Consider the following 12444-nt stretch of genomic DNA (forward strand, 5'->3'; position numbering starts at 1 on the left):
TGTGTAGCCCTGAACTTACTCAAATGCTGGCACCAATTAAAAGCACATAATTTTATCCAGACATTTGTAGGAGGTTAAGGTGCTGTTGTGTGTCTGTGTTATTATTCTTGCATATGATTTATTCATTTATTTATCTGACTTAGTCACTCACTGTAAGAGTTTCTAAGCAGCCCTATGAATTGTTTTAAATGTCTATTGTAGTTGGTGTTAAAATGTATATGTATTAGTTGTAGCTTTCCCTGTGATCTACATTATGAAAAGTGGATTTATAAATAGCACTAAATGATTTAGATGTCCCTTTTATGAAGAGGCACATAGTGAGACGATTGATCCCTTGCTGGTGAGGCCCGCTGACCTCCCGGAAAAGCAAAAATTTGACCTTTTCCTGTTAGGCAAAGATTATACGACGACCCGGATGGTCGCCAGATTCTATATACAGATCTGTAGGCACAGACCATCCCCCAACCCAAACTAGTTTGTTAAGAAAATCCCCAAACACGGTTCCATGGGTGACTCTGCGGCAGCTTATCTTAAAGTTTTACATGTCTATATGCTTATCACATTTATAAATTTTAAATTTATTGTTGTACATTGTTTTACATGTTTGTTTTCCTTCTGGGATTGTACCCCCAAGTGTGTTTTATAAGCTGGTCTCCGACTGTAATAAATTATCTATTTTTTATCTAACACTAAATGAATGCAGTTAACAAATATGCATGTTTTAAATGTTCACAAGTAGGGAGTAGAAAACCTTTAGAAAGGTGTGATGGTCTTGGTGAATGACTGAGGTTTCTGACCCATCAAATGTTTTTGTCTTATTTTTATTTTCTCTCTTAGGTTATCTGGAATGAATATCCCACCTCCAATTATCAGCAACAAAAACTGGCTAAGACTCCATTTTGTAACAGACAGCAACCACCGATATCGTGGATTTAGTGCTCCCTATCAAGGTATATTTAATGAAAATCATGTTTTTTTCTTTTCAGATTAAGAAAGCGGTTTTACAGGTATAACTGTACTTTTCACTAAAAAGAAATAAAAGGATAACATTCTGATCCACTACAGTTGGACAGTTCAAGCATGAATAAACATCCATTCTCCTGCTACAAAAGCCACAAAATAGTTGTCAAATTACAGTGTAGATTAAAACATATTCTTGTTACACAGATTTCGAACATTTATGAAGAATTTGGATTTTAAAAAGAGTAACTTGCTGAAGTGTTTCTGAATATTGCTGAAGTGCCTCACTGATTATCAGAAACTTGAGAGCAAGTGTATGTTTGCAAAAACAGCACATGATGGTGGCATTACTAAAGAGAATATTTGTCAAGTAGGGTTCATTTCATTGCATGCAGTAATTTCTTCTTATGTTACTAGTTAGGCTTCTTATCTACTTTTGTAAATGAATAGACAGCTGTTGAGAGAGAAATAATATAAAACCTGAGAATCTGAGGCATATTAATTTGAGGCTGCATTGCTAGAATAGGTTTGCTTAATAAATAAATAAATAAAAAGCCAGGGAAAGTATTAATATATACTCTAGCAATATCATGTTTTTTTCCCAAAACCCCTCATTTTTGTAAATACATTTTTGTCTTTAATGGATAATATCCAGGGAACTGTTAACGCTTCCTGACACAAAACGAATTTTGTTTATCTTTGCACACCATGTTCCCATAATATCTAGTTCAAGGACTTTTTTTGAGGCATGTTTTCATATCAGTAGGACTTGATGATAGAAACAGCACCTGCTCTTCATGGATATCACATATGTGGACAACTGTGTTGCAGAATAATCATTAGCATGTTGCATACTAGACTGTCTATGGATATTTACTCCCGCCCATTCTTCAAAAGCAATTTAAAAAGGGATCTATTCTGTTTGTATAAAATACAGTAAATACAGTAATTTAAGAATGATACAAATCCAGAGAAGTAATTATAAGCCTTTTTAGGCAAGCAAGTACGTCCCTTGATAGGATTTTCAAGTTGTGATGAAGACATGAATGAGTTTGTTTTTTAGTTTACTATATTTATATAGTCGTGCACATTGATTTCCTCTTAGCTGTGGAATGAACTTGGGAATCAAGCCCACTGTAAATCATAGCACTTGACTGACTAGAAAGGGTCTCATATTCATTAGTGATGAATAAAGCTAAAATAGAGTGGAAAACATGTATCAATCAAAATATGTATAAGCTTCAGATTTTTACCGGGAGAACAAAGGAAGAGTCTTGTCACACTTGAAAGTTGAATAAATTTATTATAGCATAAACTTTCATGCCATGATAATCATATGCTTGAAGTGTTATGCAGGGATGTATTCCATCTTTCAGTTTTCTGTTTTCTGAACCCCTGATATGGTGCATGACTGTATTTGATCCTGTAATAGTGTTGTCACCAGGTTGGCATTTGGGTCTTCCAGAGGGTTCATTGCCTTTGTCCATATATCTTGCCTTTTGTTCATTTACCTGCTTATGCCATCATCCACCTACAGTGCCCTTTTGTATTCTGCACAGTACAAACAGGCTAATTTCTATGCAAAAAATAAACAAATATTTGACATCAGAAATGGCAGGATTGAAACATGTGTGGAAGAATATTGCAAATTCCCAGGACATTCTGTATCTGACTAAGATAGTCATACTGAAACAGAGAAACTTCAAAGGGAGAATGTAGTTTGAAACTACTGAATTACAATTCATTAAATGGTTCAATGCTATTACATATGTGTTGAATCAACAAGGTGGATTTTTATCCATTACATTAAATTGCATTAAATGCATTAATGCATTTACCAATGCCAGGATTTCTGTGTTACATACATAAACATTTTTTGTGAATGGCCACTATTTATTAATTTATAAGAATATTTATATCCTAGTATTCATAAAAAATATCATTAATAATGTTTGAAGTGTAATTATTACCACCAGTATTTTTCTGCATTTCCTTTCCCTTTGACCTCACTATTTAGCATTCCCCAATATGTAGATTAATATCCTCTTTATCTATGTCTGCAACTCAGGATAACAGTTCATTTATTTGATGAAGTGGATTGCATTCCACAAAAGCTATGCTATAATAAATTTGTTAGTCACAAGACTAAATCTGAAAGGTGCCACAAGACTCAAAAAAGACACAAAGCATGGCTACTGCTTTGGAAAATGTTACCTGTGCAAACTCTATGCTTCTTTTGAATGTTTTCCTTAATTTGTCAACCCATATGTAGCAAATTTCACAAAATATTTACAAATTCAAGTTCATTTAAGAGCATATATTAGACTGCTATAGATAAGTTCACGTATTATGGTGAAAAAAAGTTACTGATGCGTTTTCTGAAACCTGTTAGGTGATAAGAGTTTAGGGGGAGGAATGAGTGCTGTAGATGTTGTGGTTCGAGGACCCGACCCCCGCCCACAACACCTCCCCTCTGGAAGGAGGAGAGGCCTTCTCGTTCCTTTTTCCAGAGCAGAGCTGTTCTTACGAAAGTATTTTATCTGTTCAAAATGTGGCTTCCATGATAGCCCTAATAAGATGTGAGTGGACTACAGAATCAGACCGATAGCCCATTACATTATTTTACATGAACGCTATGGACAGTGTGAGCAGTGGTGCCCATAAGGCTCATAATATATCAAACTACAATTGAGGGATTCTTTCAGTGATGAGTCTCTTGAGAAATTCAATTCCTCGACCTCAAAGGAAATACAATACATTATGGACATAATCGGCTGCAGACTTATTTGAGTTTATGCCCACTGATTTCAATGAGCTTAAGTACTTTCAACTCTCACTGGACTGTAGCCTACAAACAGAGCTACAAGAAATAATTATTTCAATTGTTAGATTAATTGGTAGATTAACATTACTTGATTGATTAGTAGGCTAATTTTTATCTTTAGGGTTTAAAGGTAAAATGTACTTGTTTATTTGATGTAGGGACTTCCTTCGTTTTATCGTTACACTGAACTAAAAGGGATCTGCCTATTCAATAACAGGAAGTACATAGTTTTGGTTCATAATAAGCTGAGCTATTTCATAATTCATACAAGACCGCTAAAATGCATGTATTGGGGTTTTGGTAATATACAAATATATTTACAATTAATTGTTTTAAAAGGTAGGTTATTGATAAAATTAATTGCGTGGACAGGCGGAGTCCCCAGATCCCCCGCGGTCCCCCCGTCATGCGGAATAACGACTCGAGACAACGTGCTATGGGATTAAATTGGCCACAACTTTATTGAATTTCAAATGTGGGTAGACCTTGGCTCAGGCATTGGGCGTTCTCCCTCCCCAGTCCCCAGCCGGGGATCTAGGGAGCATCAGGGTTTTTCAGTGTGTGTGTGGGGGATGGGCCGGCTCTGGAGAACATATGTTCAAGCAGAGACAGCCGCCCCCGTTACGCCGCCGCCGCAGGGGAGAGCAATGACAACCTTTCGGCGCACGGCCAAAGCCTCCCTTCAGAAACCCCTTTAACGGGGAACCCTGGTATCGCCGCCGCAAAGAGGAAGATGGACTAAAGGATTCCGCCCAAGGCCTGATACTGCCAAAGTTGTGACGTTTTGCTACGGGAAAGGCGAAACCTGCCAATGCAGGGAAATTCCTTTCCGGCCCTTTAACAGCGACCTTACGTAGCAGCGCCCGCATACCTGTGAAGAAAAGTTAACCTGCGAAACCTGTGAAGAAAAGTTAACCTGCAAAATAAGGCATTAACTGAGGGTGGGTAGGGTGGGAGAAGCTCTGGAGCCAAGTGAGGATTCCCAGGTAAGATCCTCCCTCTATTGTGTGGGCAGGTAATCCCTCCCCTACCTGGACTGGTCTCCTTGGCAACGCTTCCCCCAGGTGGGATTGGGCAAATGACTGAGGTAGGCGGAGACCTCCAGGTACCCCACCTGAGGGAAGGCAAGGCCAAGCCTAAGCTATTGGAGCCGCTCGAGATCCAGGGGCTGCACGCGTCCACGCAAAGGGCGCCCCCCGTTTTTAAGCGGGGAGCGGTCATTGCGTGGACAGGCGGAGTCCCCAGATCCCCCGCGGTCCCCCCGTCATGCGGAATAACGACTCGAGACAACGTGCTATGGGATTAAATTGGCCACAACTTTATTGAATTTCAAATGTGGGTAGACCTTGGCTCAGGCATTGGGCGTTCTCCCTCCCCAGTCCCCAGCCGGGGATCTAGGGAGCATCAGGGTTTTTCAGTGTGTGTGTGGGGGATGGGCCGGCTCTGGAGAACATATGTTCAAGCAGAGACAGCCGCCCCCGTTACGCCGCCGCCGCAGGGGAGAGCAATGACAACCTTTCGGCGCACGGCCAAAGCCTCCCTTCAGAAACCCCTTTAACGGGGAACCCTGGTATCGCCGCCGCAAAGAGGAAGATGGACTAAAGGATTCCGCCCAAGGCCTGATACCGCCACCCGAGACCGCAAAGATTGCGGTCTCGCCGCCAAGACTACCTACATCTGAAAAGCGCCTTTGCCATCCTCCAACCAGTCAGTCAGGCCATGCCTGATGTCGCTCAGCCAACGCTCGTTACCAAGGTCCGATAGGTGCACGCCATCGGGCCGAAATAGCTCCTGCATGTAAACTTTAATGTTGGGGTGTTTCACGACGCGACCTCCCATGCGAGTGGTTGCAGAGCGCAGTGCCCTATTGATTTTTTCCACAGTGTAGTTAAGTCTGGTGGGTTTGATGTTGCCACGCCAATGCAAGCGTGGCAGAAGTTCGGACCAGAAAATCGTAATACTGGGGTGAGTGGCGTGTATGTTTTCCAGGTCTGCGATAGCTGTTTTGATCAGAACTATGCTTTTACGCACGACCAAGTCGTTTTCGCCAAGGTGGAGCACAACCGCGTTTGGCGGGTGGCGGAACGCAAGTTCGTGACGCAACCGAGGGAGCAGGGCATCCCACCGCATTCCACGTTGTCCGAACCAGGAAATGGAGATCTTTGGCTGAAGACCCAGATGCTCTCTGCCTGGACCAGTAGTGGCATGGATGGCCGCCCAATGCACAATGCTGTGGCCGAAGATCCACACATGTTTGGGGGTTGAGCCTGAAAGAAAGGATTATATGGAATCTGTCAATGCCTGTTGGTAGTCTCTAATGTAGCCTTTGAAGGCAGCTGAACGCCACCGCCCCATTGTCTTTATGTGTTCTGCCGGGAGGCCGCTTGCAGCTGCCGTGGTTGCTGCACCGATGCGAAAGGAATGCCCGGAAAATTGTGCCGGGTCGCCTCCACAAGCGTGGATGGCCTTGCGCATTATTGAGACAAATTGGCAACGGGTCATGGGGCGGCCTGATGCATGAATGAGGAGAGGGCCTGGTCCTGGAGGACGTACCTTCAGGAATTTGCGTGTGTCCGCAACAGGGCATGGTCCAGTGTGCGGGGAGGAGGCTAGACTTAGCGTGGAACCCCTACCTAGTTGATCGGTTTTGGAGGCTCGGATTTTGACTTGTATCATGTGCCTGTCAAGGTTGATATCAGCCACAGACAAGCCCCTGCGATGAGGTGACAATGTGCCCCCTATGCACTCTCCGATACGGAGCGCACCAAAGAAGGCCAGGGAGAAGGCTGCCCTGAAGAGCCTGACCTCATAGTTGGACCAGCAAATACTGGGGAGCGCATCCCATATCAGCTGGAGGATCTCTATGGTTACTGGCCTCCTCTTATCTGGAATGGGCGGGTGGGAGCGACGCCACCCCGCAAGAAGCTTCCTTACGTGGAAAGTGTTACAGGGGTCTGGGAGCCAAAAACAGTTGCTGAAGTAGGAGATAGCGGCCTTGTGCAGGCTGATGGTTTTAAGGGCCATGCCCCTACGCTTTAGGTGAACCAAATATTTTAGAACATCAGACTCCTTAGCTGTACGTCTGCGTCGTGAGCCAAACTTATCTCTGAACCCCTCGAATTGGGACCATGCTCTGGTGTAGGACCGCAGCGTTGATGGTGCAAGGGCACTCAGAACTCCTGCTGTCACTTCTCCCGTCCAATTTCCCAGAGGTCCTCCGGAAAGGCTTCTGGGAGTTGATCGGCCTCGGGTGCTAGGTCGCGAAAGCGCTCCATCTGAAAGCGAGACAGGGCATCTGCAATGTCGTTATTGAGGCCCGGGATGAACCGCGCAGAAAAGGAGATGTTACCTTTCAGACATTCTAGCACGAAGAGACGGAGCACGCGAATTACCCTGTTGGATTTTGCGGATTGCTTCGCAATGATTCTTACCACCGCCTGGTTGTCCGACCAGAAGCACACCCTGGTGTCCTTGAGGAGGTGCCCCCAAACACGGAGGGCCACTAGGATTGGGAAGAACTCAAGAAAAGTTAAATCACGTGTAATGCCCTCCTCGTGCCAAGATGTCGGCCAAGGCTGCGCGCACCAGTGACCCCTGAAGTAGACGCCGAAGCCAAAGCGACCAGAGGCGTCAGAGTGCACCTGTAGCTGTTCCTTAGGCAGCAGCCAATCTTGCCAGAAGGATACCCCATTGTAACTTTCCAGGAAGGTTAGCCATATTTTGAGGTCTTCCCTTATGGTGTGGGTGACCCTGATGTGGTGATGGGGGGCAACACCGCCAGCCGTGAGACGGGCTAAGCGTGCGCAAAAGGCGCGACCGGGCGAGATAACCCTGCATGCAAAGTTGAGGTGTCCTAAGAGTGTCTGGACCTGACGCAACGTGGTCTTTTTCTGGGCCATCATGTTAGTTATCAATTCCCTCAACGTGGCGAGTTTGGCCAGGGGCAGGCGTGAGGTTTGGCTGACAGAATCCATTTCAATACCCAGATATGAGATGACAGTGGTTGGACCTTCGGTCTTGTCCGCCGCCAATGGGATGCCCAATTCAGCTGCCAGCTGAATGAAGCATGCCAGCGCCCTAGCACACGCGTCAGAGCCTGCTGGCTGCACGAAAAAGTAGTCATCTAGGTAATGGGAAATGCGGTGGGACCCTGACCTGCGTTTCATGGCCCATTCCACGAATGTGCTGAAGGTTTCAAATGCAGCGCATGCGATGGAACAGCCCATGGGCATAGCTTTGTCAAAGTACCAGTGGTCCTGGAATTTGAAACCTAGCAACCAGAAGTCCCTGGGGTGGACTGGTAACAGACGGAAGGCTGATTCGATGTCACATTTTGCCATGAGCGCGCCCGGGCCACACTCCCTAACCAGCCTGATTGCCTGATCAAGAGATGCATATTTGACTGAGCATTGTTCTTGGGGAATGGCATCATTTACTGACCCACCCTTTGGGTAAGAAAGGTTATGTATTAATCGAAACTCGCCTGGGGCCTTCTTAGGTACAATACCTAGTGGAGACACTATGAGGTTAGGAAATGGAGGTTCTGTGAAGGGACCTGCCACTCGCCCCAGCAAGCGTTCTTTGGTGATCTTCTTCTCGGCAAAGTGTGGCATATCTCGGACAGACTTTTGGTTGGGGGGATTGGTGCATGAGGGGGTGCCTACCACTGGGATGCGGAAACCTTCCTTAAAGCCCTCCTCAATGTATTTTGCTGCCTCTTTGTTGGGGTACTGGTGTAACAAAGGCAGCATTGCTGATAGAGATATGGGTGAGGGGGCTAGGGAAAGGAGAGCGCTATTTGCGGGCATTGTTTTTGCTTTGCTGGGCGCCAGAGGAGCCTGTAGAGGCTCCGGCCTCTCTTTTGTCTTGAGATGTGCTTGCGCCTGATCCGCGGGAGCCTCGAAAAAGCTTCTTCCCCCGAAAACATTTTATGGTGGGGTGAGATCCACTACAGCGCTCGCATTCATGAGCAAATCGACATTTTTCTCTGAAGCAGGAGCCGTTGTTATACTCCCAGCAAGATCTCTTGGGGGCCTTGGATTGATATTTGGACTGTTTCACATTGTCGGGCCCTTTCTTGAAGAACGGGGAAACCAACTCAGACCACACGTCGTCATCTTTGATATCCCATCTAACTGTGTCGTCCTCTGCCGCCCGCTCCCTGAATGCCTGGTCATAGGCGAGTGCCGCCTCCCCCCCCGCCATGGCTTCAGCCTTTAGGATGATGAGTAGGTAGTTGGTGAGGTGCCAACCCCTGTCAGGGTAACTGGCGACTATAATACCCATGTAATTGGTATATGCAGTGAGCCAATTACGAAAGGTACGCTCAACACTCACTTTTTTATCTTTTTTTCTCTGCTCGGCGGATTTAGATTTTAGGGCTGTCGAAGCGGCAGGGGATAGCAGATCAAACAAATCCACGAACTCCCCATTAAGGATGCGTTCCCGCAACTTCTCACGGATGCGAATGCCTGGGGGCTGGTCGGTTCTTTTGTGGTTGGATTTCCTAATTCTACCTCTGGAGTCAATGCCCTCCTCCCCGCACGGCGCGATAGCACCATGTTCACGCCTGTGCCTCCGGTTGCGGCGCCGCCAGACCCAGTGCGGCAGCCCTGGGGCGTCGGGGCCTGTAACCCAATAGCCTTTGATGCTCCCCCCCTGTTCACTATCAGTGGAGCTGGACCTACCTGAGGAACTAGATGATCCAGACGAGTCCCTCTTGGACTTGTGGCCCCTCCTCCTGGATTTGTGGTGTTTCCTCCCGCGATGACGCGATCTGCGCGACTCAGGGCTCTTGTCACTCTTGTACCTGTCCGAGGAGCTGGAATGGGGGGACCTACCTCTGCGCCTGGTGGATGCGGATGATGAACGTGACCCGCCTTCCTGAGCACCGCGGTCAGAGGAGCTGCTACTGCGCCCTCGCCTGCGGCCGTGAGGTGACCCGTAGCTCCCTCTGCGCGAATCCCGCCGCTCCAGGCGGCGCCTCAGCCGGGCGATGGTCCTGTCCCTACTGTCTCCACGCACCGAGTGCGAGAGACTGCTACTAAGAGAGGAGCGGGTGGAGGAGGAGCTCTCTGCACGTCTCGGCTTGGCAGCCAACCCCCTGCCGGCACGGCTTGCCAAGGCTAGTGGGCTTATGGACCCAGAAGACCCTCTAGGTGCCGCTGCCCTCTTGGGCGCGGCTTTCTTGGGCTTGGGCTGCTCCTCCCTGGTTGCACGCGCCTTCCGCTGTCCGGTTGCCTGTCTCTGGGCAGGCTTGGTGGGCGCACCCCTTACGGTGCCCCTTCTGGTGCGGGGAGGAGAAGCAGCCTGACGCTTTGGTGGCATGGTGTGGGGCTAATAGAGTGGGGTATGCTAAGGAATCCGTAAGAAGGGGGGGCAATGGTTGGTAGGAAATGCCCACTATTAATTTGCAAACACAGACTAGTGATAAAGGTAAGGGTACAATTGATGGGAGGGGAGGGGATAAGGCAAGAACTGAGTCGCAGCAGGGATCGCTACTGAAGGCTGCAAAATAAGACGAGCAATAGTTTAGAAAATCACTGCACAGGTTTCAGTTGGGGTCCATGGGTCTCCCCTTGTTGATAATGAGCGCGATGCCTGCTGTCCGCTGCACCTGCTGGCAAGCCATGATGGTGAGATGTAAAACCAATACGTACCGAATGAGGCCATAGGTGTGATGACCACCGCCATGCAGCCAGATCCAGGATGGCTGCTACCATGCGGCCACCGGCACAATGGCTGCCGCCATGCGGTCACCATTGAAATGGCTGCAGACGTGGAGCCACCATTAAGCAGGCCCTGCCATGGTTTATGGGGGTGTGGGGCAAGCAGAGGCCCATGCTGCCATGCAGAGGCCATCCCGGGGGGGGTGGTGGGTATGCCCGCCGGGTGCAGAAGACCCCCCCCCCGCCGCCCAGGGGAGGTTCCAGGGTCGCCAGAGACATGGCGTAGGCCATGTGAGGCGGCAGGACCTCCCTGCGCCCTCACAAAGGGCCGGCCAAAGGTGGGGGAAGGCCACATGGTGTGGCCTGCGGCCCCCCCACGGAACGTGGGGGCGGCAGGAAGGCCCCCGCCGCCCAGGGGAGGCTCCGAGGCCGCCAAAGGCCCAACTAGGCCGCACAACCTGGCGGAGCCTCCCTGAGGCCCAGCCAGGCCTCCCGGAGCCAGGGGAGGGCACGGGCCATGGCCCGCGCCCCCCCGGCGATCGTGGGTGTGGCGGGAAGGCCCCCGCCACCCGGGGGGAGGCTCCAGGGCCACCGGAGGCCCGATGAGAGGCTCCAGGGCTGCCAGAGGCCTGCCTAGGCCGCGAGACGCGGCAAGGCCTCCTCGAGGCCCAGCCAGGCCTCCCTGAGGCCCCGCTGGGCCTCCGGAGCCGGGGGAGGCCGCGCAGCGCAGCCCGCGGCCCCCCCGGCGATCGCGGGGGTGGCGGGAAGGCCCCCGCCACCCTGGGGAGGCTCCAGGGCCGCGGGAGGCCCGCTAGGCCGCCGGATGCGGCAGAGCCCCCCCCCGAGGCCCAGCCAGGCCTCCGGAGCCGGGGTAGGCCGCGCGGTCCGCGGCCCCCCCCAGCGATCGTGGGGGCGGCGGGAAGGCCCCCGCCGCCCAGGAGAGCCTCCCGGGCCGCCAGAGGCCTGATTAGGCCGCAAAACGTGGCAAGGCCTCCTCGAGGCCCAGCCAGGCCCCATTGAGGCCCAGGTAGGCCTCCGGAGCCGGGGAGGCCGCGCGGTGCGGCCCGCGGCTCCTCTGGCGATCGCGGGGGCAGCGGGAAGGCCCCCGCCGCCCAGGGGAGGCTCCAGGGCCGCGGGAGGCCCAACTAGGCCGCGGAATGCGGAGGAGCCCCCCTTGAGGCCCAGTAAGGCCTCACAAAAACGCGGCGGGCCTCCCTGCGGCCTAAACGAGGCCGCTTGGTGGCCTCCAAGGCCCTGGGGGGTGACTGGGTACCCCCCCGCCACCACCCGCCGTACCCCGGGGCCGCCAGGCCTGGCGGGGAAAGGGAAGTGCCGCGTGTGGCGTTGCCTCCCCCCCCCGCGGCCCACACGCCCCCGCAGGCACGGGGGGCAGCTAGAGGGGCCCCCATGCCACCACCCAACACCCCGGGGCATCAGGGCCCGCCTCGGGAAAAGGATCCCCTTTTAAAAGGGGTATCCTGAAATCCATTACCCCCCCCCCCGTTATCTTCTGGGAACCCTGTCGCGGGGGGGGGAGGCCAAAGGCCCCAGGCTTACCTTTTGGAGCAAGGAAGTCCAGCGACGTCCTTCCTGGAGAAGCTCTGGAGCCAAGTGAGGATTCCCAGGTAAGATCCTCCCTCTATTGTGTGGGCAGGTAATCCCTCCCCTACCTGGACTGGTCTCCTTGGCAACGCTTCCCCCAGGTGGGATTGGGCAAATGACTGAGGTAGGCGGAGACCTCCAGGTACCCCACCTGAGGGAAGGCAAGGCCAAGCCTAAGCTATTGGAGCCGCTCGAGATCCAGGGGCTGCACGCGTCCACGCAAAGGGCGCCCCCCGTTTTTAAGCGGGGAGCGGTCATTATTAGCAGCTGATTCACTCTCAGAACATTATATAAATAGGAATGGTAGGGATATCTCAGTCCAAGCCTTTGGCCATGCCTGTCATGACTCATTCTTATCCCACAAACCTATGACCTCCCCTTTGGACTCCT

The 12444-nt window shown here is 50.7% G+C and overlaps 1 protein-coding gene across 4 annotated transcripts in view; it reads left to right on the forward strand.

The window, feature by feature from the left end:
- Window positions 1–12444, forward strand: part of CSMD3 (CUB and Sushi multiple domains 3) — a 594298-nt gene that overhangs the window by 225976 nt on the left and 355878 nt on the right. For all 4 annotated transcript variants that reach the window (XM_053395420.1, XM_053395417.1, XM_053395418.1 and 1 more), the window contains exon 6: window positions 838–950. In XM_053395420.1, the coding sequence (XP_053251395.1) occupies window positions 838–950 (113 nt within the window). The remainder of the gene's footprint in view (window positions 1–837; window positions 951–12444) is intronic.

The sequence above is a fragment of the Podarcis raffonei genome, chromosome 7 (genome assembly GCF_027172205.1).
Source record: "Podarcis raffonei isolate rPodRaf1 chromosome 7, rPodRaf1.pri, whole genome shotgun sequence".
Taxonomy (NCBI): domain Eukaryota; kingdom Metazoa; phylum Chordata; class Lepidosauria; order Squamata; family Lacertidae; genus Podarcis; species Podarcis raffonei.